The 26,906-nt window shown below is 52.8% G+C and overlaps 1 protein-coding gene and 1 pseudogene across 2 annotated transcripts in view; one reads left to right on the forward strand and one right to left on the reverse strand.

Moving 5' to 3' along the window:
* Positions 1–7,312: 7,312 nt before the first annotated feature.
* Positions 7,313–26,906, forward strand: part of TJP3 (tight junction protein 3) — a 47,608-nt gene continuing 28,014 nt past the window's right edge. The window contains exon 1 of one of the 2 annotated variants that reach the window (XM_054464641.2): positions 7,313–7,489. Coding sequence is in view for 1 of the 2 variants with exons in the window: in XM_063657482.1 (XP_063513552.1) it covers positions 22,468–22,485 (18 nt within the window). In the remaining variant the exon portion in view is untranslated. Of the gene's footprint in view, positions 7,490–22,307; positions 22,486–26,906 lie in introns of those variants that run through there. The other variant, XM_063657482.1, reaches the window with a different exon arrangement.
* On the reverse strand, positions 19,640–20,462 carry LOC129020384 (large ribosomal subunit protein uL24-like; annotated as a pseudogene).

Raw genomic sequence — 26,906 nt, forward strand, 5'->3', positions numbered from 1 at the left:
GACCAGCCTGGGTAACATAGTGAGCCCCCTCATCTCTACAAAAAAATTTTTTTTTAATTAGCTAGGTGTAGTGAGACCTCTCATCTTTACAAAAAAAATTGTTTTTTAATTAGCCAGCTACTTAGGAGGCTAAAGTGGGAGGATTGCTTGAGCCCAGGAACTCGAGGCTGCAGTGAGTTATGATCACACCACTGCACTCCAGCTGGAGCAGCAGAGTGAGACTCCATCTCTGAAGCAATAAATAAATAAGTAAATGTTAGCATTAGTCATTGTCTTCATTCCTGAGGGTTTCTCCTGGGGCACAGATGGAGGAAAGCTAGCCACCTAGCTAGTGAGGGGTGGAGATGGGATACTTTACGTAGGCCTGTGTGACCCCAGAGACATAGCCCTTCTCCTTTACAAGGGTGCTGGGGAGGGTCTCAGGAAGCTGACAAGGTTGGGCTTTGATGTATTTGGGATGGAGGTGGAGAGTGATAGTCAGACCCAGGGGTTAAAAAGACGCTTCAGAGGCCTGGAGCAGTGGCTCAAGCCTGTAATCCCAGCACTTTGGGAGGCCGAGGCAGGCAGATCACCTGAGGTCAGGAGTTCGAGACCAGCCTGGACAACATGTTGAAGCCCCCGTCTCTATTAGAAACACAAAAATTAGCTGGGTGTGGTGGCAGGCACCTGTAATCCCAGCTACTTGGGAGGGTGAGGCAGGAGAATCACTTGAACCCGGGAGGCGGAGGTTGCAGTGAGCTGAGATCGCGCCACTGCATTCCAGCCTGGGCGAAAGAGGGAAACTCTGTCGCAAAAAAAAAAAAAAAAAAAAAAAGAGACTTCAGGAAAAACAAGAAGACAAATTAGGAAAAAGAAAAAACAGGTCCCAGAAGAGGGCAAAGGGCAAAGGGAATCTGCTGTTCAGCTGTGCCCAGTTAGAAGGGTTCCTGCCCAGAGTGCAGGGGACGAAGGCTCCAGGGAAGCTTCTGATGAGTCCATGACCATAGTATGTCTTGTCCTCAAAATGGGATATGATTCAGCCTTAAAAAGCGGGGGAAATTTTGACACACACTACAGTGTGGATGAACCTTCTGGACATCACGCTCAGTGAGAAAAGCCAGACACAAAAGGAAAAATCCTGGCTGGGTGCGGTGACTCACACCTGTAATCCCAGCACTTAGGGAGGCCAAGGCAGGAGGATCACTTGAGCCCAGGAGTTCGAGACCAGTCTGGGCAGTATAGCATGACTCTGCCTCTACAAAAAAATTACAAAAATTAGCCAGGCATGTTGGCGTGTGCTTGTAGTCTCAGCTACTCGGGAAGCTGAGGTGGGAGGATCGCTTAAGCCCATGAGTTTGAGGATTCAGTGAGCCGTGATCGCACCACTGCACTCTGGCCTGGGCAACAGAGAAAGACCCCGTCTGCCCCCGCAAAAAAAAAAAAAAAAGACAAATTCTGTGTGGTTCCACTCCTAGGAGGTCCCTAGAGTTGTCACATTCACAGAGACAGAAAGTAGGATGGGGGGTGCCAGGGGCTTGGGGGGAGACGAGGAGTGAGTGTTTCACAGGGGCAGACTTTCAGTCTCAGAAGATGAGAAAATTCTGGAAATGATGGTGGTGATGTTTGCACAGCCATGGGAATGTGCTTAAGGCCACTGAGCTGTGCACTTAGACATGGTGAAAATGGGGGCTGGGCGCGGTGGCTCACGCCTGTAGTCCCAGCACTTTGGGAGGCCCAGGCATGCGGATCACCTGAGGTCGGGAGTTTAAGACCAGCCTGACTAACATGGAGAAACCCCGTCTCTACTAAAAATACAAAATTAGCCAGGCGTCATGGCGCATGCCTGTAATCCCAGCTACTCGGGAGGCTGAGGCAAGAGAATCACTTGAACCCGAGAGGCGGAGGTTGCAGTGAACCAACATGGTACCACTGCACTCCAGCCTGGGCGACAGAGCAAGACCCGAAAAAAAAGAAATGGTGAAAATTGTGAATTGTATGTTGTGCGTATTTTACTACCATTTTTTGTTTTTTCTTTTTTGAGAAGAGTCTTGCTCTGTTACCCAGGCTGTAGTGCAGTGGCGCGATCTTGGCTGACTGCAGCCTCTGCCTCCCAGGTTCAAGCAATCCTCCCACCTCAGCCTCCCAAGTAGCTGGGACCACAGGTGTGTGCTACCATACCTGGCTAATTTTTGTAATTTCAGTAGAAACGGGATTTCGCTATGTTGGCCAGGCTGGTCTTGAACTCCTGACCTCAGGTGATCTGCCCACCTCGGCCTCCCAAAGTGTGAGGATTACAGGCGTGAGCCACCGCAGTTGGCCTCGACCATTTTAAGGCTCCAGGAAGAGTTCTTTGGACGCAGGTCATGGACAGAGCTCCTGATTCATCCAGAAATCGGTCTTGAAAAAAGATTTAGACTACTGGCTCTCAAGGTATGGTCCCTGGGCCAGCCACATCAGCCTCACCCCAGGAGCTTGTTAGAAATGCAGGTTCCGAGGCCAGGTGCGGTGGTTCATGCCTGTAATCCCAGTGCTTTGGGATTGAGGCTGAGGCAGGAGAATCACTTTAGCCCAGGAGTTCAAGACCAGCCTGGGCAACATAGCAAGATCCCATCTCTACAAAACAAATTAAAAATTAGCCTGGTGTGGCCAGATGCAGTGGCTCACGCCTGTAATCCCAGCATTTTGGGAGGCCGAGGCAGGCGGATTGCCTGAGGTCAGGAGTTCGAGACCAGCCTGACCATCATGGAGAAACCCTGTCTCTACTAAAAATACAAAAATTAGTCGGGCATGGTGTCGCATGCCTGTAATCCCAGCTACTTAGGAGGCTGTCGAGACCAGCCTGACCATCATGGAGAAACCCTGTCTCTACTAAAAATACAAAAATTAGTCGGGCGTGGTGGCGCATGCCTGTAATCCCAGCTACTTAGGAGGCTGAGGCAGGAGAATCGCTTGAACCCGGGAGGCGGAGGTTGCGGCGAGCCAAGATCTCCCCATTGTACTCCAGCTTGGGCAGCAAGAGCGAAACTCCATCTCAAAAAAAAAAAAAAAAAAAAAGCCTGGCATGGTGGTGCACACCTGTAGTCCCAGCTACTTGGGAGGCTGAGGTGGGAGGATCGCTTGAGCCCAGAAGTTTGAAGCTGCAGTGAGCTATGATCACACAACTACGGTCCAGCCTGGGCAACAGAGCGAGACCCTGTCTCAAAACAAACAATGAAAAGGAAAAGAAATGCAGGTTCCCAGGCCCCCACCCAGACTTCACACACCAGAAACTGGGCAGAGTGGGGTAGCGGGAGGGCACAATCTGCGTGTTCATGACTCCCCCCTTCCAGGCAATTTGGATGCCAGATAAAGTTTGGGGGAAGGGGCTAGCCGCGGTGGTTCATACCTGTAATCCCAGCACTTTGGGAGGCCGAGGCGGGTGGGTCACTTGAGGTCAGGAGTTTGAGACCAGCCTGGCCAACATGGTGAAACCCCATCTCTACTAAAAATATAAAAATTAGCCGGGCGTGGTGGCGGGTACCTGTAGTCCCAGCTGCTCGGGAGGCTGAGGCAGGAGAATCGCCTGAATCCGGGAGGTAGAGGTTGCATTGAGCCGAGATTACACCACTGCACTCCAGCCTGGGCGACAGAGCGAGTCTCTGTCTCAAACCAAAGAAAAGGAAAAGAAATGCAGGTTCCCAGGCCCCAGAGCGGACTTCGCACACCAGAAACTGGGCAGAGTGGGGTGGGGGGGCACAGTCTGGGTGTTCATGACCCCCGCTTCCAGGCAATTTAGATGCCAGATAAAGTGGAGGAAGGGCTGGAGGTTAGATCATTGATGAGGATAACGAAGAGGAAATATACCTAAAAAAAAAATACTAAAACTGGCCGAACAGTCATGACTTAGAGACACGAAAGTCAACATCAAAACAAGCAGTTAAAAGCAGCCTCTTGGCTGGGTGCGGCGGCTCATGCCTGTAATCCCAGCACTTTGGGAGGCTGAGGTGGGTGGATCACCTGAGGTGAGGAGTTTGAGACCAGCCTGGCCAACATGGTGAAACCCCGTCTCTACAAAAATACAAAAATTAGCTGGGAATGATGGCTGGTGCCTGTAACGTAATCCCAGCTACTCAGGAGGCTGAGGCAGGAGAATCGCTTGAACCTGGGCGGCGGAGGTTGCAGTGAGCTGAGATCACACCACTTGCAGCCTGGGTGACAGAGTGAGACTCCGTCTCAAAACAACAACAACAACAACAAAAGCAGCCTCTTGTGGGGGAAATTGCAGGGAGGCCACATCATGGGTATAATTTTCTGAACAAATCTAGATGATTCAGCTCTTAAAAATGCACACTGCATAAATTTTTTATTATTATTATTATTATTACTATTATTATTATTTTCGAGAAGGAGTCTCGCTCTGTCACCCAGGCTGGAAGTGCAGTGGCAGGACCTCAGCTCACTGCAACCTCCGCTTCCCGGGTTCAGGCCATTCTCCTGCCTCAACCTCCCTAGTAGCTGGGATTACAGGCACACACCACCACGCCTGGCTAATTTTTGTATTTTTAGTAGAGACGGGGTTTCACTGTGTTGACCAGGCTGGTATTGAACTCCTGACCTCAGGTGATACGCCTGCCTTGGCCTCCCAAAGTCCTGGGATTACAGGGGTGAACCACTGCACCAGGCCGCATGTATAACTTTAACGCAAGATAGAAAACTTTGAAAAAAAGGCCAGGCGCAGTGGCTCATGCCTGTAATCCCAGCACTTTGGGAGGCAGAGGTGGGTGGATCACCTGAGGTCAGGAGTTTGAGACCAGCCTGGCCAACATGATGAAACCCCACCTCTACTGAAAATACCAAAAAAGTAGCTGGGTGTAGTGGCGCATGCCTGTAATTCCAGCTACTCGGGAGGCTGAGGCAGGAGAATCGCTTGAACCCAGGAGGCAGAGGTTGCAGTGAGCCGAGGTGGCGCCACTGCACTCCAGCCCGGGCGACAGAGTGAGACTCCGTCTCAAAAAACAAAAACAAACAAAAAAACTTTAAAAAAAGAAAACTAGGGCCGGGATGGGGTGACAGGAGGGGAGAGGCAAGGGACAGCGAGGAGGGGCTGGGGTCCGGGAGAGCCACCAGCCTTCTGTGCCTTCCCCACGCCCCTGATCCGCTGTCCCCATTACGCAGGGTGGAAAACCGAGTCTGCCCGGCGGGAACCGGTTGCGTGGTTTCTGGCGCCGCCTGGTGGCCATAGTGGCTACTACCGTCAGCAGGAGGTACTGCAGGCTGGAGGGACCGTAGTACATTCATTCCAAAAACATGTATTGAGCACCTACTGTGTACCAGGCACTGTGCTAGGACATAGGACACGCCAGGGATGAGCACGACAAAGTCCATGACCTCTGTGAGGTGGCATTTTAATTAATTAGTTTATTTATTTTTGAGCCAGCGTCTTGCTCTGTCGCCCCAGCTGGAGTGCAGTGGTGCGATCTCGGCTCACTGCAACCTCTGCCTCTGTGGCTTAAGCGATTCTCCCGCCTCAGCCTCCTGAGTAGCTGCGATTACAGACGCATGCCACCTTGCCCAGCTAATTTTTGTATTTTTAGTAGAGATGTGGTTTCACCATGTTAGCCAGGCTGGTCTCGAACTCCTGACTCAAGCAATTCTCCCACCTCAGCCTCCCAAAGTGCTGGGATTACAGGGGTGAGCCACTGAGCCCAGCCTTAATTTTTAAAATTTTAATTTTAATGTACTGGTAAAGATGGGGGGGGGGTCTCACTATGTCACCCAGACTGGTCTCGAATTCCTGGCCTCAAGTGATCCTGCCACCTTGGCCTCCAAAGCACTGAGATTATAGGTGTGAGCCATCATGCCCAACCTTTCCTGGTTAATTTTATTTTATTGAGATAGGATCTTGCTCTGTCACCCAGGTTGGAGTGCAGTGGCACAATCATAGTTCTCTGCAGCCTCAACCTCCCAGGCTCAATTGATCCTCCCACCTCAGCCTCCTGAGTAGCTGGGACTACAGGTGTGCACCACCGCATCTGGCTAATTTTTTAAAAAGTTTTCTGGGCTGGGCGTGGTGGCTCACGCTTGTAATCTCATCACTTTGAGAGACTTGAGGCAGGCGGATCACCTGAGGCCAGGAGTTCAAGACCAGCAGCCTGGCCAACATGGTGAAACTCCGTCTCTACAAAAATACAAAAATTAGCCAGGCATGATGGCTGGTGCCTGTAATGTAATCCTAGCTACTCAGGAGGCTGAGGCAGGAGAATCACTTGAAACTGGGAGGCGGAGGTTGCAGTGAGCCGAGATCACGCCATTGCACTCCAGCCTAGGCAACATAGCAAGACTCTGTCTCAAAAAACAAAAAAACAAAAAACCAACAACAGCAGCAACAACAAAAAAACTTCTCTAGGCCAGGCTCGGTGGCTCATGCCTGTAATCCCAACACTTTGGGAGGCCGAGGCGGGATCACTTGAGGTCAGGAGTTTGAGACCAGCCTGGCCAACATGAGAAAACCCCATCTCTACTGAAAAAAAAAAAAAAAAAAAAAATTAGCCAGGCGTGGTTGTGGGTGCCTGTAATCCCAGCTACTTGGGAGGCTGAGGCAGGAGAATCACTTGAACCTGGGAGGCGGAGGTTGCAGTGAGCCGAGATTGTGCCACTGCACTCCAGCCTGGGTGATAGAGGGAGACTCCATCTCAAAACAAACAACAAACAAAAGATATATAAAAATTTTTCTAGAGATGGGTTTCACTGTGTTACCCAGGCTGGTCTCAAACTCCTGGGCTCAAGTGATCCTCCCACCTCGGCCTCCCAAAGTGCTGGGATTACAGGTGTTAGTCACCACACCTGACCCTTTCTTGTTTTTTTAGATGAGGACAGTGAGAAGCCCCTGTGATTTACCCAAAGCCACACAGTGGGGAAGTGGCAGAAGCTTCTTTACGTAGGAATCCAGTCATTTCATAGCAGAGAGGCAAACTTTGCGCACGGATCTGCGGTGGGGAAGGGAATGAGCCAAGCCGCAACCTGATGGGTGGGCGTGGCTGGCGGGAGGCTCAGGAAGCGCAGAGGCTGGGCAGCTCCAGATGCAAGAACCAGGAGGGAGGGGGACTCAGGGAGTGCGGTCCATTCATGTCTGAATGCAGCCAGCGAGGGTTTCCTAAGCACCTACTATGTGCGGATGCTTGATACCAGGGCCGCGGCGGTGAGGGCACGGGCAGGAGCAAGCTCACCTCTGGGCAAGCAGGGGTTAAGGCCAGCTGCTCCCACGTGAGGGCACCTTGCGACAGAGCCACACACCCAGCCCTCCTGCTGGCCCGCCCCCTCACCCTGGCCCGTCTCCCTGTGTCTGTGGTCGTCGGTTCCGCTGGCAGGGGACCTGCCTCCCTGTTACCACCACAAGAGGGGAAAAGTTGGTCAAACAGGTGGAGAGGCCGGAGCTACAAGCCTCGGGTTCCCTCCCCACCACCCGTGCCAGGCAGGCACCCGGGCCCTGGCACTTGCCGCCTGCCCAGAGGCCACCCAGCCTCCTAGACAGGTAAGTCCCCAGCCCCACTCTGCTTTTCCACCCAGTGTGCGTTGTCTGAGCTGGCCTTCCCCAGCTGAGGGTCCTGGGACTCCCCACCAACCTCCCCCGCCATGAGCTGTCTCCCCGGCTCCTCAGAAAGCAGGAAACTGACACTCCTGCGTGGGCATCTGACATAGTTTCGTAGGGATTATCTGACCGGCAGTTACTGCACCTGGCGGCCTGCCCAGGACGCTGAGCTGGAAACGTAAAAGGGTCATTGTTACCTAGGTGGTGCAGGGACCGGGGAGGCGGCGAAGGGGTACAGGTTGGTCTCTGATCCCCCAAACTGAGGAGGGGAGGGGATATCAGTCCAGACGGAGCCTGGGTTTGCCTCCTGCAGCCTGAGGCCAGGAGGTGACAGGTGGGAAAGGCTGCAACGACACCCATCCCTGAGCCTCCTGGAACTTCTTAAAAGGCTCCCAAGTTTTCAAACAAACTGCGTCTCCCGCCCCGCAACCCCTCACCCTGTTCTCACCGCTGGAACCTCCGGGAGCTTTGCAAGGAGGGGTTGGAGTGGGCTTTCTTTTGCTAATCTTTTTTTTTTTTTTTTGAGATGGAGTTTTGCTCTTGTTGCCCAGGCTGGAGCGCAGTGGTGCAATCTTGGCTCACTGCAACGTCTGCCTCCACCTCTGCCTCCTGAGTAGCTGGGATTACAAGCGCCCACCACCATGCCCAGCTAATTTTTTATTTTTAGTAGAGACGGGGTTTCACCATGTTGGCCAGGCTGGTCTTGAACTCCTGACCTCAGGTGATCCAACCCCCTCGGCCTCCCAAAGTGCTGGGATTACAGGCGTGAGCCACCGCGCCAGCCTTCTTTTCCTAATCTTTACTCCTCCGAGCAAAATCTCTGTGGGATGGGGCAGAGGGGAAGGATGAAGGAGCGCTCAGAGCCAGAGGGGAGGGGTCGGTGGCAAAAGTGTTTTTCTGGGTCATTTGCTCCCAAATGGGAGGACCAAGGGAGCTTTCTGGCGAGCCAAGTGTCCGATTGCATCTCAAGTCTCTCTCCAGAACCAAGAGGGTCCCCCGGGGCCGAGGAGGCATGGATGATCACATGGTGGGGGACAGAGCAGCTCGGCATTTGGGGTCACCTTGTGGCTGTGTGGCTGCAGAGCTCCCACGGAGCAGGCTTGCTTGAGATTCGGGAGTCCGTGGGGGTGGGTGACACAGATCCCACCTTGCCTGGGTTTTGAGAGCAAACCCGTGGACTCAGGTAGATCTGGCTTCCACGCCTCCCTTCTCTCCGGGCCTCTGTTTCCTGCTCTGTAAAATGGGGATATTGAGGGCCGAGCGCGGTGGCTCACGCCTGTAATTCCAGCACTTTGGGAGGTCGAGGCGAGTGGATCACAAGGTCAGGAGTTCGAGACCAGCCTGGCCAACATGGTGGAGATTCGTCTCTACTAAAAATACAAAAAATGAGCTGAGTAAGGTGGCGGGTGCTTGTAATCCCAGCTACTCCGGAGGCTGAGGCAGGAGAATTGCTTGAACCCGGGAGGTGGAGGTTGCAGTGAGCCGAGATTGCGCCACTGCACTCTAGCCTGGACAACAGAGTGAAACTCTGTCTCAAAAAAAAAAAAAAAAAAAAAGGGTGGGGGGATATTGAGTCACCAAGTCACAGGGCTGTTGAGTGTCCGATGTAATAAAGCGGGTAACAGATTCTCGGTCATTCTGGGGTCAAGATGAGCTGTCCCGTTCCGGATCGGAGTCTTCTGGTCTCATCAGCTTCCTGGTTTGTAGAGGATGAACCCTGGCTCAGAAAAGGACAGCCATGTACCCTGGGCTGCACAGCCAAGTAGAAATGTCAGGCGGGCAAGAGTCAAGACGCAGAGGACGGGGAGCTGGTGGCGGGGGTGGTGCTCTGGAGGCTGGCCCTGCCCCCAGATGCCTCAGGCTCAGCATCTCCAGAAAGTCCTGCCTCCTGGCTTGGTGTTTCCTCGTGGCCCTGAGTCCCGGGGAAAGTCCAGGGCAGGCAGTATGAGTACTTGTTCTTCCTCTTTAGGGCTGGCCAGGTGCCAGGGGAGCTGTGTTTGCTCAGGGTGGAGCCTGACACCCTTTGGAATGGGTTGAGGTTAGCGGAAGCCTAGGCTGGGGGGAGGGGTCGCCCAGGGAGCAAACGGGCATTTATGGAGCACTTACTGTATGCGCAAGTGTGGGGTCACCAGGCCTTGGAGATTCAGCAGTGAGCAAGGCAGGCCAAGCTTCCTGCTCTCGTGGGGCACATATTTTGGTGGGGAAAGACAGACATGAAACAAGAAGCACAATAATTGAGCCAATGGCTGCACAGAGGGTAACATACGTGAGAGGCGCTTTGTAACTTTATTTTATTTTTTATATGTTTTTGAAATGGAGTCTCGCTCTGTCGCCCAGGCTGGAGTGCAGTGGTGCGATCTCGGCTCACTGCAAGCTCCGCCTCCCGGGTTCATGCCATTCTCCTGCCTCAGCCTCCCAAGTAGCTGGGACTACAGGCGCTCGCCACCACGCCCGGCTAATTTTTTGTGTTTTTTAGTAGAGATGGGGTTTCACCGTGTTAGCCAGGATGGTCTCTCCTGACCTTGTGATCCGCCCACCTCAGCCTCCCAAAGTGCTGGGATTACAGGCGTGAGCCACTGTGCCCGGCCTTATTTTATTTTTTTTGAGATGGAGTCTCGCTCTGTTGCCCAGGCTGGAGTGCAGTAGAGCAATCTCTGCTCACTGCAACCTCCACCTCCTGGGTTCAAGCGATTCTCCTGCCTCAGCCTCCCAAGTAGCTGGGATTACAGGCACCCACCACCACGCCCAGCTAATTTTTGTATTGTTAGTAGAGACAGGGTTTCACCATATTGATCAAGCTGGTCTCGAACTCCTGATCTCAGGTGATTCGCATGCCTCGGCCCCCCAGAGTGCTGGGATTACAGGCGTGAGCCACTGCGTCCAGCCAAAATGAAGAGAGAGCTTTAAATGCTGGCCTGAAGACATTTGGCTTTATGACATTAAAGGATATTTTTTCCCAAAATAGTAAAATCATTACTCTCATACAAATACAAAATGCAGCCGGATGCAGTGGCTCATGCCTGTAATCCCAGCACTTTGGGAGGCCGAGACGGGCAGATCACGAGGTCAGGAGTTCAAGACCAGCCTAGCCAACATGGTGAAACCCTGTCTCTACTAAAAGTACAAAAAAAAAAAAAAAAAGTTGCTTTATGCATCTACTTAATTCATTAATTAATATGGGAACCAGTAAGACTTTATAGCCTATACAGAGGGGAATTAATTTGTTTCCTTTCTTTCTTTTTTTACAAATTGAAAATAGGAATGGGGTTTTGCTATGTTAGCCAGGCTGGTCTAGAGCTTCTGGGCTCAAGTGATCTGCCCACCTCGGTCTCTCAAAGTGCTGGGATTTCAAGCGAGAGCCACCGACCCAGCCTCAGCATTCTCGATTGCCTGTGTGTGTTCTTTCAATTCTCCTCTGGACCAGACATGGTGGTTCACACCTGTAATCCCAGCACTTTGGGAGGCCAAGGCAGGTGGATCACTTGAGCCCAGGAGTTTGAGACCAGCCTGGCAAACATGGTGAAACCCTGTCTCTACTAAAAATACAAAAATTAGCCAGGTGTGTTGGCGTGTGTCTGCAATTCCAGCTACTTGGGAGGCTGAGGCAGGAGAATTGCTTGAACTCGGGAGGCAGAGGTTGCAGTGAGCCGGGATCGCACCACTGCACTCCCCGGAGACAGAGCAAGACTCCATCTCAAAAATGTCATTCCGTGCCCAGAATGACAGCACCTTAGCATAGACGGTTTCCAGGGGGCAGGGGGCCCCCTCTAGCCCTGGGACACTGTAATTCACCTTTGGCTTTCCCACTGGGGGCCCGAGTGGAGTTAGAAGCATGGAGAGGCAGCCCAAGGGATCCTTAGTGGCAGATGCTTAAACCTTTGAGCCTTCCCTGAAATGCTTCTCAGGGTCAAAACCAGGATCCCTATTTTACAGATGACGGAACTGAGACAGGGGCTGGAATTCACGCGGGCTCTGCTTTTCTCTCTCTGCTGTGGAACTTCCTTCTAGAGCTCAGCCGTCCACGCGGGCTCTGCTTTTCTCTCTCTGCTGTGGAACTTCCTTCTAGAGCTCAGCCGTCCACGCGGGCTCTGCTTTTCTCTCTCTGCTGTGGAACTTCCTTCTAGAGCTCAGCCGTCCTCCCTTTTGGTGGAAATGGCATCTTTGGCATGGCTTGGTGGCTCCCGCCTGGAATCCCAACATTTTGGGAGGCCGAGGTGGGAGGATCGCCTGAGCCCAGCAGTTCAAGACAGGCCCGGGCAACATAGCGAGATCCTGTCTCTACAAAATATACAAAAATCTGCTGGGTGGGGTGGCAGGCACCTGTGGTCCCAGCTACTCAGGAGGCTGGGGTGGGAGGATCGCTTGAGCCCAGGAAAGTGGAGGCTGCAGTGAGCTATGATTGCACCACTGCACTCCAGCCTCGGTGACAGAGCAAGACTCTGTCTCAAAAAAAAAAAAAAGAAAAGAAAAAAGAAAAGAAAGTCCCTTGTTGAACCCCCTGAGCTGCATTCCATACTCCAAGCTTCTAGCAGGTTCCACACTCCTCCTACTTCAAAGTGCCCCCCATGAGGTCCTCCAGCCTCCCCAGGACGCCAAACCCTGAGACATTCTTCAGCCTTCCAGTGCATTAGGGCTGAGCCGGCCACACCTAGAATCTGCCCTTCCTCAAAGGTCGTTTGGCTCTCGGCAACCCACAGACTGGGGCATCTCCTACCTGGCTGCCCTCCATCTCTGCTCTGTCTCTGCTCCTGCCCCGTCCTCTCCACACGGCTTCCTTAAAACCTCCCAGGGTCCCCCAAAACCCATGACGCCAGTCTAGTCATGAGGGAAACAGCTGGTCCCCAATGTCCCCACATTGAGAGTTATTCTGCAAAAGACCCGCCCAGCACAGACTAACAGGTCACTAAACAGGAAAGAAAGAATTGGTCACAGCCCAGCGGTGTCTAAGGAGACGTGACAGCCAACTGCCAGGTGGGATCCTGGATGGGGCCCTGGGGCGGCAAAGGGCCTGTGGAGAGACGTGAATAAAGTGTGGAGTTCAGTGAACAAGGTCGTACTGATGTTGACTTCTCGGTTTTGACATATGTACCCGTGTAATAATGTTAATGTTCGTGGAAATCAGTTGGGTGTATAAAGGAATTCTCTGCGTATTTACTTTTCTGTAACTTTAAAATTATTATTATTATTATTATTTTTTTTTTTTTTTGAGACAGAGTCTCGCTCTGTCGCCCAGGCTCTGGAGTGCAGTGGCACGATCTCGGCTCACTGCAACCTCCGCTTCCCAGGTTGAAGTGATTCTCCTGCCTCAGCCTCCCGAGTAGCTGGGACTACAGGCGCCTGCCAACATGCCCAGCTAATTTCTTTTTTTTTTTTTTTGTATTTTTAGTAGAGACGGGGTTTCACCATGTTGGCCAGGATGATCTCCATCTCTTGACCTCGTGATCCACCCGCCTCGGCCTCCCAAAGTGCTGGGATTACAGGTGTGAACCACCACGTCCGGCCTATTATTATTACTCTTATTTAATTTTTTTGTTGTTGTTTTGAGACAGAGTCTCTCTCTCTGTCGCCCAGGCTGGAGTGCAGTGGCACAATCTCTGCTCACTGTAACCTCTGCCTCCCGGTTCAAGAGATTCTCCTGCCTCAGCCTCCTGAGTAGCAGGGATTACAGGAGCGTGCCACCACACCCGGCTAAATTTTGAATTTTTAGTAGAGACAGGGTTTCACCATCTTGGCCTGGTTGGTCTCAAACTCCTGACCTCATGATCCTGCCTTAGCCTCCCGAGTAGCTGGGATTACAGGCACATGCCACTACACCTGGCTAATATTTGTATTTTTAGTAGAGACAGGGTTTCACCATCTTGGCCAGGCTGGTCGCAAACTCCCGACCTCATGATCCACCTGCCTCAGCCTCCCAAAGTGCTGGGATTATAGGTGTGAGCCACCGCGCCCAGCCCGTTCTTTTAGTATTTATTGAGCGTGTACTGCATACACAGTGATGGGGCTGCAGGAGAACTGATTGACAGACACAGTGGAAGCCCACAGTCTTTAGGGGAGACAGACAATAATTGAATAATCGCATATGTAGCTAAAAAGTACAATTAGGCCGGGCGCGGTGGCACACACCTGTAATCCCAGCACTTTGGGAGGCCAAGGCGGGCGGATCACGAGGTCAGAGTTCGAGACCATCCTGGCCCTGATTCACTGGGGGACCTCAGCTCAGCCCCTGCTATCTCTGGGCCTCAGTTTCCCCACAAGCACTCAGAAGGCGTTGAGCTGGCTCATCCCAGGGAGACCTCCAGAACTCCACCTTCCCAGCGTCCTCCTTTCCCTCACCCTGCTCAGGCCACACTGTCCCTGAACGCTGGTTCCCAGTCACACGTCATAGACTTGGCAACAGTTTTGTTGACTGAGTGACTGAATGCACAGAAGAGTTAAGGCACAAATGAAGTAGATTGCTGAAAAGCAGATTTTCTCTTTTTTTTTCCTTTTCTTTTTGCTATTATTATTTTTACCTCGTGAGGCAACAGTAGAAAAGCAGGTTTTTGTTTGTTTGTTTGTTTTGTTTCTTTTGAGACGGAGTCTCGCTCTGTCACCCAGGCTGGAGTGCAGTGGCGCTATCTCAACTCACTGCAAACCCTGCCTCCCGGGTTCACGCCATTCTCCTGCCTCAGCCTCCCGAGTAGCTGGTACTATAGGCGCCCGCCACCACGCCCGGCTATTTTTTTGTATTTTTAGTAGAGATGGGGTTTCACCCTGTTAGCCAGGACGGTCTCGATCTCCTGACCTCGTGATCCGCCCGCCTCGGCCTCCCAAAGTGCGGGATTACAGGTGTGAGCCACCGTGCCTGGCCAAAAGCAGGTTTTTAATTCATTAAGCTGATCTGAAGGTCAGGGGTGGTGGGAATAAGGGGCTTAAGGCTATGCCCATCTCCAAAGCCTTGGATTTGAATCCAGGTTTGGAGGATGGTACTAGGGAGCCATTGAGTGTTCTTGAGCAGGGCATGGATATGAGAGCAGACGGTGGGTGGCTGGAGGAAGACAATGTGTCCTGGTTCAGTTATCCAGCTTCCTCTCTTAGAGGGGCTGACAGTGGGATTTCTCTGCGTTGGCTATTGACATTTGGGGCTGGATCTTTCTCTGGGATGGGGCCGTCCTGGGCAATGCAGGGTGCTTAGCAGCATCCCTGGCCTCCCCTCACTCATGCCAGCAGAAACTTCCAGGTTTTTTTTTATTGTTTTATTTTATTATTATTATTATTATTATTATTATTATTATTATTTTTTGAGTTGGAGTCTCACTGTTGTCATCCAGGCTGGAGTGCAATGGTGTGATCTCGGCTCACTGCAACCTCTGCCTCCTGGGTTCAAGCAATTCTCCTGCCTCGGCCTCCTGAGTAGCTGGGATTACAGGCACCCACCACCACACTCGGCTAAATTTTTTATTTTTAGCAGAGATGGGGTTTCCCCATGTTGGCCAGGCTAGTCTGGAACTCCTGACCTCACGTGATCCGCCCACCTCAGCCTCCCAAAGTGCTGGGATTACAGGCGTGAGCCACCACGCCCAGCTTGTTTTATTTTTGAGATGGAGTCTTGCTCTGTTGCCCAGGCTGGAGTTCAGTGGTGTCATCTCGGATCACTGCGACCTCTGCCTCCCGTGTTCAAGTGATTCTCCTGCCTCAGCCTCCCGAGTAGCAGGGATTACAGATGCCTGTCACCACGCCCAGCTAATTTCTGTATTTTGAGTAGAGATGGGGTTTCGCCCTGTTGGCCAGGCTGCTCTTGAACTATTGACCTCAAGTGATCCGCCCATCTTGGCCTCTCAAAGTGCTGGAATTACAGGTGTGAGTCTCCGCGCTCGGCCTGGTATTGAACACCAAAATGTCTCAAGACGTTGCCAAGGGTCCCCCTCTGGTGAGAGGCACTGGCTTGGAGTTTGAGGTGCAGGGGCAAACAGAGGTGCAGCCAAATCCCTCAGGTCAGCTCACCATCTGGCCTCAGTTTTCTCAGCTGCAAAGTGGGCACACGAGTGTCGTGTGTAACTGTGGCTGCAGCCAAGTATATGCCAGTAAACATGGCTCAGGAGCCCCATTCATTGCTAGGAGTTTAACCCACTTATTTATTTATTTATTTTTGAGACAGCATCTAGCTCTGTCAACCAGGCTGGAGTGCAAGGGCAAGATCATGGATCACTGCAAACTTGACCTCCTGGGCTCAAATGATCCTCCCACTTCAGCTTCCTGAGTAGGTGTGCCTAGAGGTGCCTGCCACCATACCCAGCTCATATATATATATATATATTTTTTTTTGAGACAGAGTCTCACTCTGTCACCCAGGTTGGAGACAGTGGCACGATCTCGGCTCACTGCACCCTCTGCCTCCCAGGTTCAAGCGACTGTCCTGCCTTGGCCTCCCGAGTACCTGGGATGACAGGTGGGTGCCAACACGCCCAGGTGACTTTTTTTTTTTTTTTTTTGAGATGGAGTTTCGCTCTTGTTGCCCAGGCTGGAGTGCAATGGCCCGATCTCGGCTCACTGCAACCTCCGCCTCCCAGGCTCAAGCGATTCTTTTGCCTCAGCCTCCCGAGTAGCTGGGATTACAGGCATGCGCCACAACGCCTGGCTAATTTTGTATTTTTAGTAGAGACAGGGTTTCTCCATGTTGGTCAGGCTGGTCTCGAACTCCCAACCTCAGGTTATCTGCCTGCCTCGACCTCCTAAAGTGCTGGGATTACAGGCACGAGCCACCACGCCTGGCCCATGACTGTTATATTTTTAGTAGAGGCAGAGTTTCACCATGTTGGCCAGGCTGGTCTCAAACTCCTGACCTCAAGTGATTCGGCCACCTTGGCCATCCAAAGTGGGATTACAGGTGTGAGCCACTGTGCCCAGCCATAGCTAATACATATATATATATATATATATATAATTTTATTTTTTTTTTGCAACACAGTGGTGTTCTGTCTGCTGTGTCGCCCAGGCTGGAGTGCAATGGCGTGATCTCGGCTCACTGCAACCGCTGCCTCTCAGGGTCAAGTGATTCTACTGCCTCAGCCTCCTGAGTAGCTGGGATTACAGGCGCCAACCACCACGCCTGGGTAATTTTTCATATTTTTGTAGAGATGGGTTTTGCCCTGTGGGCCAGGCTGGCCTCGAACTCCTGACTCAAGTGATCTGCCTGCCTTGGCCTCCTAAAGTGCTGGGATTACAGGCATGAGCCACTGCACCCTGCCTAAGATATTTTAAAAAATTTTTTGTGGATGTGGAGATGGGGGTCTCACTATGTTGCCCAGGAATGAGAGTGCAGTGGTGTCACCATGACTCACTGCAGCCTCCACCTCCTGGGATCAAGCAATCCTCCCACCTCAGCTTCCCAAGTAGCTGGGAGTACAGGCAAGTGCCACCAAGCCTGGCTGATTTAAAAAAAAAAAAAAAAAAAAGGCCGGGCACGATGGCTCATGCTTATAATCCCAGCACTTAGGGAGGCCGAGGCAGGCAGATCACAAGGTCAGGAGTTTGAGACCATCCTGGCTAACACGGTGAAACCCCATCTCTACTAAAAGTACAAAAATCAGCCGGGCATGGTGGCACGTGCCTGTAGTCCCAGCTACTCGGGAGGCTGAGGCAGGAGAATGGCGTGAACCCGGGAAGCAGAGCTTGCAGTGAGCTGAGATTGCGCCTGGGCAACAGGGCGAGACTGCATCTCAAAAAAAAAAAGTGTGTGTGTGTGTGTGTGTGTGTGTGTGTGTGTGTGTGTATGTAGAGATGGAAGTCTCACTCTGTTACTCAGGCTGGTCTCTTCTGGCCTCAAGAGATCCTCCCACCTCGGCCTCCCAAAGTGCTAGGACTACAAGCATGAGCCACTATTCCTGGCCAAGCCTCTTATTTTGAAGATGCTTAGGTCAGAAAGCCTGTAGGACAGGAATACAGGATTTTCTTTTCTTTTTTTGGGGGGGGGCGGGTGGGGGGACAGGGTCTCGCTCTGTGGCCCAGGCTGGAGTGCAGTGGCACGATCTTGGCTGAATGCAACCTCTCCCTCCCAGGTTTAAGTAATTCTCTTGCCTCAGCCTCCCTAGTAGCTGGGACTACAGACGTGCACCACCACGCCCAGCTAATTTTTGTATTTTCAGTAGAGATGGGGGTTTCACAATGTTGGCCAGGCTGGTCTCGAACTCCTGACCTCAGGTGATCTGCCCGAATGCAGGATTTTCTACCAGCTCCAGTCCCCTGCAGAACCCCTGTCCGATTTTGCCAGACCTAATCAGAGACTGCTCTGAGCAATGGCAGCCACAAACCTTGACGTGTGCGGGCCCGTTGGGAATGATGTGTTTTTCTCAGGACTCACTAAAACAAATACACGGCTATTTAAAAATCGCTGGACTGGCCGGGCGCGGTGGCTCACGCCTGTAATCCCAACACTTTTGAAGGCCAAGGTGGGTGGATCACCTGAGGTCAGGAGTTCGAGACCAGCCTTGGCCAACGTGGTGAAACCCTGTCTCTACTAAAAATACAAAAATTAGCTGGGCGTGGTGGCCGGCGCCTGTAGTCCCAGCTACTCAGGAGGCTGAGGCAGGAGAATGGTGTGAACCCGGGAGGCGGAGCTTGCAGTGAGCCAAGACTGTGCCCCGCACTCCAACCTGGGTGACAGAGTGAGACTCCGTCTGGGGGAGGTGAGGACATCGCTGGACCTTATTCACCTAAAATCATTTTTTTTGCGCCACCTGCTGGTGGCGGGGTGTCACACAGGGAAGGGCTGAGCTGCCTGTAGGTATACAGTAGGTGTTCAGTAAGCCTTAGTTTTGGTTAATGGTGTTTCTACATTGGCTCAGCATGGGGTCTTGGAAAGAGTCTGGGGCTCCAGGAACCCATGCTGTGCAACCTTCAGTGAGTCTGGGGCCCTTTCTGAACCTTCATCTATAAAATATGTGTGTGTGGCTGGGAGTAGTGGCTCATGCTCGTAATCCTAACACTTTGGGTGGCCGAGGTGGGCTAATCACTTGAGGCCAGGGGTTCGAGACCAGCCTGGCTAACATGGGGAAACCCCGTCTCTACTAAAAATACAAAAATTAGCCAGGTGTGGCTGCGGGTGCCTGTAATCCCAGCTACTCGGGAGGCTGAGGCAGGAGGATCACTTGACCCTGGGAGGTGGAGGTTGCAGTGAGTCGAGATCGTGCCACTGCACTCCAGCCTGGGCTACAGAGCAAGACACTGTCTCAAAAACAAAGTAAAATTAAATATGTGTGTGGGATTCCCTGACAAAAATAATAGCCAACACTTAGTGAGAGCTTTCTAAGAATATTGTGCACATTTACTCATTCAATGCTTGGAACCAGGTACTATTATTATTCTCATTTACAGATGGGGAAACTGAGGCACAGAGTGGTTTGCAGGAGGACACACCACTAGGATGGGGCAGATATCACATTTATGTCCTATTCTAGGCCCCTTTTATTTATTTATTCATTTTCATTTCAATTTTTTTTTTGAGACGGAGTCTCACTCTGTCGCCAGGCTGGAGTGCTGTGGAGCCATCTCCGCTCACTGCAACCTCCAACTCCCTGGTTCAAGCGATTCTCCTGCCTCAGCCTCCTGAGTAGCTGGGATTACAGGCACACGCCACCACACCCGGCTAATTTTTGTATTTTGTTTTTTATTAGAGATGGAGTTTCACCATATTGGCCAGGATTGTCTCAATCTCTTGACCTCATGATCCGCCCACCTCACCCTCCCAAAGTGCTGGGATTGCAGGCTCAAGTGTTTTTTTTTTTTTTTTGGTTTTGTTTTTTGAGACGGAGTCTTGCTCTGTCACCCAGGCTGGAGTGCAGTGGTGCGATCTCGGCTCACTGCAAGCTCCACCTCCTGGGTTCACGCCATTCTCCTGCCTCAGCCTCCTGAGTAGCTGGGACTACAGGTGCCTGCCACCGCGCCCGGCTAATTTTTTGTATTTTTAGTAGAGACGGGGTTTCACCGTGTTAACCAGGATGGTCTCTATCTCCTGACCTCGTGATCTGCCTGCCTTGGCCTCCCAAAGTGCTGGGATTACAGGCGTGAGCCATCGCGCCCGGCCTTTACAGGCTCAAGTGTTAATCAAAGCTTGTCTATAAGATTACTTTATTCCTGCATCTTCTCAATTGTTTCTTCCTTGTATTTGCTCTTTTCCTTTCCTACTTGGGGAGATTTGGCTTTCTGTTCAAGGATTTTTGCCGCCTTTGTCCAGTTTTAGCCTAGTGATAACCACCTTGCGGGGGTGAATGCCTACGTGGACAGTTGTGCCGTTAGCCTTTTCCTGCTGTACCTGTTCAATGTAGATAACATATTTCTTCCTGTAAACCTGGACTACTTTGCCAATTTGCTGACCTTTATAGTGTCCTCGTACAACCTGAACTTCATCATCCTGTCGGATGGGCATGGATCGCACGTAGTACTTGTGTCTCAGCTCTTTGGAAAGAGGAGAAGACATATAACCTTCCTGGGAATGTGGGAAGGTGCATTGAAACGCCTTTTGCGCCGGGCGTGGTGGCTCACGCCTGTAATCCCAGCACTTTGGGAGGCCTGAGGCGGGCGGATCACAAGGTCAGGAGATCGAGACCATCCTGGCGAACACGGTGAAACCCCGTCTCTACTAAAAATACAAAAAATTAGCCGGGCGAGGTGGCGGGCGCCTGTAGTCCCAGCTACTCGGGAGGCTGAGGCAGGAGAATGGCGTGAACCCGGGAGGCGGAGCTTGCAGTGAGCCGAGATAGTGCCACTGCAGTCTGGCCTGGGTGAAAGAGCGAGACTCTGTCTCAAAAAAAAAAAAAAAAAAAAAAAAAAAAAAGAAAGAAGCGAAGACATATAACCTTCCTGCGATGTGGGGAGGTGCGTTGAAATGCCTTTTGTAACTCTTACTTCGGTCGGAAGTCACAAAGGGATTGAACTTCATTTTGGCTGCTCCTGCTTCAGTGACGGCTGCAAAAGGGAAGAGAACTACACGCTCCTTTTTATTTATTTTGTATACAGATTGGGTCTCGCTATATTGCCCAGCCTGGTCTCAAACTCCTGGCTTCAAGTGATCCTCCCACCTGACTCTTCAAAGTTCTGGAATTACAGGAGTGAGCCATTGTGCCTGGCCTCTAGGCCCCTTTTAATCCTCCTGACAACCCTGTGATGTAGGGGCTATTATTTTCCCCAATTACAGATGTGGAAACTGAGGAACAGAGAGGGGCAGTAAGTTGTCTGAGGTCACACAGCAAATAGGTGAGAGCTGGTTTTAGAACCCTCCCAGCTCTGAAGTTCCAAGTGGGTCCCCACAAGAGTCTTTGGCAATGCTTTATTCGGGCCCTTGGAGACCCTTGAGAGGCTGACTGTAGCTGACTTGGGTCTCTGGACTAGTGTTTTGGGTACAATTGCAGTGGAGGAGGTGAGATGTCATCTTCGGGGGCCCTATAAGACTTTGATATTGTTGGCCTTGTTTACTAAGCAAACTCTTAACCAACCTTCAAATCCCCAGCTACGATGCCCCCTCCTCCAGGCAGCCTTTCTTTCACCCGCTAGAGTTTTCTCTATGCTCTTCACTCCTAGCCACAACCTGGGGCTCCTGTCCCTGCCCAGCCCTGACTGGATAAGGCTGGGAAGGAGTGTTTATGTGTAGCTTTGCCCTTTTACCCTTTTAACCTTGGGGTGGGGCCCAGGCACAGCTGGGCTCAGGTTTTTTTTTTATAGTAAGGAATGTGGGGGTGCAGCCACTACCAGCCCCGCCCACCCAGGTGACTTGAAGGTTTCCTACCCTGGTCCAGTCCCTCCTAGGTCTAACCTTAGGAATCCCGGAATCCCAGGCCCCTGAGCAGGAGGCTGGGCTGGGCTGGGCTGGGTGAGAAGAAGGAAAGGACCTTTACTCCCTCCCAGAGCCTGAAGAATTTCCTCCTGCCTTGCCCCCTGCCCCTTTCTTTCTTTCTTTCTTTTTTTTTTTTTTTTTGAGACAGGGTCTCGCTCTACTCTGTCGCCCAGACTGGAGTACAGTGGCGTGATCTCAGCTCACCGCAACCTCCGCCTCCCGGGTTCAAACGATTCTCCTTCCTCAGCCTCCCAAGTAGCTGAGGCATGCGCCACCACGCCCGGCTAATTTTTGTACTTTTAGTAGAGACAGGGGTTTCACCATGTTGGTCAGGCTGGTCTCGAACTCCTGACCTCGTGATCCGCCCGCCTCGGCCTCCCAAAATTTGGGGATTACAGGCATGAGCCACCGCGTCCGGCCCTGCCCTGCCCCTTTCTTTCCTGGGTGCTGGGTGTGAAGACAGAGCCCGGAGGCCAAGACCGCAGGAAAAAGGCACGCAGCCGCTGTTGCATCTTCAGAGAGTCCACGCCCCTGGCCTCTGGGGCCTCAGGTTCCCCTCTGTGGAATGGGGCAAACCTTCCAGAGATAAGGTGACCCAGGGACCAGCGCTATGCTAAGGAGGTCTCTGGCCTTCGACAAGCTTCTAATCCAAGAGGCCTCCCAGATGCACCTCAAAATGTGCCCATTTCGCTGACGGAAACACCTTCCAAATAGTAGGCTCCGTTCCAAGCGCGGGGGTTATTCCTGCCGGGTCTTGCTGGCAGCCTTGTCAGGCCGGGCTCTGGCCGCGGCCGCCGGCCCCCTCTCGGCTGCGTGGATAACCCGGCCTGGAGTTTCGTCTCAGGACCTGGCTCCTGTGATGGGAGAGGGGGAGAGAAACCTCCGCTGCGTCCAGGGGGCGTGTCTGGGCAGGGGCGGGGCTGGCCCGAGACCTGGAGGAGGAAGAGAGGCAGGTGCAGCCGGGAGCTGCGGAGCTGGAGGGAGGAGGACGACAGCCAGGCCCTCAGCCCGCTGTGACTCTCCTCAGCCTCCTCCCCCAGCCCGGGGTGGGGGCCGATTGACTGTTTCCAGGCCCCTCCTCGGGTAGGAGGGCTGGAGAGCCCCCAAGTGGACCATGGCGGTGAGATTCCAGGCGAGTAACCCTCCGAGGGCGGCAGGGGGAGGGGCTCGGGCCGGGGTAGGGTGGGGGGAAGCAGGGTTTGGGAGTCGGACCCGGGACCCCAGAACACCTACCTACATAACAGGCAGGGAAACTGAGTCCCAGAGGGATGAAGTGGCTAGCTGGAGGTTGCACTTCGAGATGCGTCCGCGCCCCCCTCCCTGCCTCCAAAGACCATCTCTTCTGGAGCCTCCTCTGCCCCAGGACCGGCCTCCTTTAATACCGCAGAGCTGGGTTCAAATCCCGAATTTTCTGTCCACTATGCTGTGTGTAACGTGGGGCCAGTGAGTGAACCCTCTCCTTCCCTCATCCGAAAAATGGGTGATCGGCATTTTAAACAGAGAGAAAAATGTGTTTAAAGAGCTTTGGCGCATCGTAGGTGGGCAGAAAAGATGTTCAGCCCCCTTTGCTGGGGGTGTGCAGCCGGCTGAGCTTGGGCGCCCACGGTGGCACGGTGGGCAGTGACTTCATTTGGGGGCTGGGGTGGCTTTGGTGAACATTCACCTCCTACAAGGCTGCAGGAGGGAGCACCAGCATTTATTGGGTGCCTACTGTGTACAAAGCTGTTAACAGGCATTACCAGGCAGAGGCAGGGGTGGGGCGAGCAAGGCGGCTGGGGTGCGCCGTGGCGGGGGCGGGGCGGGGGGGGATCCTTGTCTCCGGAGGGATTTCACCCTCCAGGCATGGCTCCTGGGCTGGTTTCTTCACACCCACCAGCCAGGGTAGACTGGGACTGCAGCGGCATGCGTCCAGACCCAGGCCACTCCGCCCCAAGCTTCAGGATCCGGCACTTCTGGACTTCTGGTTCCCGCTGACTTCTTCCTTGCCTCCAGGCACAGCTCTCAGAATCCCCTCCCCAATCGGTGTATTTGTTCGCTGAAACCGCCCTCTCTGCCATTGTTCCTGGAGGTGGGGTGGGGAGGGGGAGAGGGGACGGCGGCCTGGGAGCCCCGTACCCCGGGGGCGGTGTGACTTGGCACCGGCCCCGTCCCCTCTGGGCGGGCCTCTTGTTCAGTGTTTGTGTCCAGCCCTGGGCGGGGGGCGGGGACAAAGTCCCAAGCCCCACCCTCTCAGAGCTCACCTGGACAGGAGCAGGGCTGGGAACTCAGGACACACCTGTTGAGCACCTGGCCACAGTGTGTTTTATTCAACCATTCACTCATTCATCAAACTCTTCCCTAAGGGGGCCTGGTCCTATGGGGTCCCAGAGGCCCATCCCTGCCCATCGGGAGCCCTCAGACTGAGGGGGAAGGTGTAGGGTGGACAAATGCACTCTGACATCCCACACCCCAATCATCACATTTGGGCCAGAGGGAAGGATGTATGATACGCGTATGGAGGAAGAAACTGGGGCTGTGAAGGATGAATAGGAGTTTGCCAGGGAGTCCAGCACCAGCACTCGAGGCCTGGAAAGGAGGCTGATGGCCGATCACCTGGGTCTTAAGTAGCCAGAGAGACAGACATGTCTCCTTTCACAGCCTAAGAGGAAAGACCAGAAACATACCAACTAATGGTTAAAGAGAATAAAGATGATTTTTAGATGCCTTGAATAAAAAATAATAAAACAGGCTGGGCGCGGTGGCTCACGCCTGTGATCTCAGCACTTTGGGAGGCCGAGGCAGGTGGATCACCTGAGGTCAGGAGTTTGAGCCCAGCCTGGCCAACATGGTGAAACCCCATCTCTACTAAAAATACAAAAATTAGCCGGGTGTGGAGGTGGGCGCCTGTAATTATAGCTCCTCGGGAGGCTGAGGCAGGAGAATCGCTGGAACCCGGGAGGCGGAGGTTGCAGTGAGCGGAGATTGTGTCACTACACTCCAGCCTGGGCGACAGAGTGACACGCTGTCTCAAAATAATAATAATATAATAAAACAGGCAGGAGTGATAGGGGATCAGAGAGGACTGGTTAGCTAGGTGGTCAGAGAGGACTTCCTGAGGAGGTGGCATTTGAGCCTAGACCTCAGTGGCAGGGGCCAGCCAGGCAGAAATCCCGTGAAACATGTCCCAGATTCAGGGGACAGATGGGGTAAAGGTTTGGAGGTGAACTAAGATGAGGTGGGCTGTGAGGTTAGGCTTAATCCCTCAGGCACTGCGGAGCTCTGGAGGGTTTAGACAAAGCTTCTGGTTTCCATGGAGACGAACCCGCACAAGCTGGGACAAGCCTGGACCACCTGGACTCCCTCGCCCCTCTCCACCTTTGGGGCCCTGGTTCCCTGGGGCTGTCTTTTTGAGACGGAGTCTCCCTCTGTCACCCAGGCTGGAGTGCAGTGGCGCAATCTCAGCTCACTGCAAGCTCCGCCTCCTAGGTTCAAGTGATTCTCCTGCCTCAGCCTCCCGAGTAGCTGGGACTACAGGCGCCCGCCACCATGCCCTGCTAATTTTTTGTGTTTTTAGTAGAGACAGGGTTTCACCATGTTAGCCAGGATAGTCTTGATCTCCTGACCTTGTGGTCTGCCTGCCTCAGCCTCCCAAAGTGCTGGGATTACAGGCGTGAGCCATCGCGCCGGGGCAGGGCTGTCTCTTAAAGTCAGGAAATACACATTTCTTGGGGCCATTTAAAAATTTTTTTTGAGACAGGGTCTTGCTCTGTCGCCCAGGCTGGAGTGCAGTGGCACGATCACAATTCACTGCAGCCTCGACCTCCTGGGCTCAGGTTATCCTTCTGCCTCAGCCTTCCGAGGAGCTGGGACCACAGGTTCATGCCACCATGCCCGGCTGATTTTTGTATTTTTTTGTAGAGATGAGGGTCTCACTATGTTACTCAGGTTGGTCTTGAACTCCTGGGCTCAAGCAAACCTCTTGCCTCGGTCTCCCAAAGTGCTGGGATTATGGGCAGAATCCACCATGCCCAGGCCTGAGGCCATTTAATGACACAAAGTATAACATCAAAGCAGGTTAAAAAAAAAAAAAAAGATGCAGTTTTGAAAAATAAGCTCAGAAGAAAAAGAGTAAATAATCAGAAAGCCACTGTAGTCTGGTGGGTAAGAGCAAGAGTGAGGCTGGGTGCGGTGGCTCACGCCTATAATTCCAACACTTTGGGAGGCTGAGGTGGGAGGATCGCTTGGGCCCAGGAATTTGAGACCAGCTTGGTCAACAGAGCAAAACCCATCTCTACAAAAAAACAAAAAAAAATGCTGTGTGTGGTGGTGCATGCCTGTGGTCCCAGCTACTTGGGAGGCTGAAGCAGGAGGATCCCTTGAGCCTGGGAGTTCAAGGCTGCAGTAAGCTGTGATTGAGCCACTGTACTCCAGCCTGGGCAACAGAGTGAAACCCCGTCTCAAAAACCAAACAACTAACCAACCAACCAACCAACCAACCAAAAAAGAGCCAGAGAACAGGGCAGGCTGCCAAAGTTCACCACTGTGCTGTGTGACCTCAGGCAAGTTACTGAACCTCTCTGGGCCCCTTTTAATCTCACCTCTAAAGTAGGAATAGTAACCATGCCACTTCCTAAGGTCATTCTGAGGATGAAATGAATGGGTCCACATCAAGCGCGTGCTCGCAGCCAGCACGGACGAGGGGAGCTTTGGGAGGCCGAGGGAGGAGGATCACCTGAGGTCAGGAGTTCAAGACAGCCTGGCCAACATGGTGAAACCCTGTTTCTACTAAAAATACAAAAATTAGCTGACTGTGGTTGTGGGTGCCTATAATCCTAGCTACTCGGGAGGCTGAGTCAGGAGAATCACTTGAACCCAGGAGGTGGAGGTTGCAGTGAGCCGAGACTACGCCATTGCACTCCAGCCTGGGCAACAAGAGCAAAAAACTCCATCTCAAAAACAAAAACAAAAACAAAAACAAAAACTATGCAAAGGAGAAAGTCATTATTTGGCTGCCACCTCCCCAAGGCTCCTTCTGCTTTTCGCTTTTCATGCATTGAATCTGTACCCTTTTCCCAAACCACATCCCTGGAAGACAGGGCAGCAGTGCCATTTCACAGATGGGGAGACTGAGGCTGGGAGAGGCCCTGCCATAGCTAGCACAGGTGGGCAGACGTGGGATTTGAGTCCAGTCCTGAGTGCTGCCCTGGCTCCTTAGGAACTGCAGAGCCCTGCCCTCTGCTCTGTTTCTCTCCCCTCCACCGGCCTTCCCACTCCTGGAGATCAGGAATGCTGGCCTCCCTAGAGACGCTGGAGCTTATAAGAAAAGGCACTGGAGTGCACCAATGGGGGGTGCCTGGGCAGAGGGAATCACACACCCACTGTGCCAAGCCTAGAAAACCCGCCCCGGGGAAGAGGAGGAGTCACTTCTACAAACTCCCTCCCCCCTCCCTCCACCTGTCCCCTGCCTGGTGAGCAGGGCATGGTGTGTGCTGGCAGGAGGGAAGGGAGGGTGGAGGCGTGGCCAGGTGACCTTGCACCTGAGTCTGGTGTTCTCATTCATGCCATGCACATGAA

This window comes from Pongo pygmaeus, chromosome 20 (genome assembly GCF_028885625.2).
Source record: "Pongo pygmaeus isolate AG05252 chromosome 20, NHGRI_mPonPyg2-v2.0_pri, whole genome shotgun sequence".
Lineage (NCBI taxonomy): Eukaryota > Metazoa > Chordata > Mammalia > Primates > Hominidae > Pongo > Pongo pygmaeus.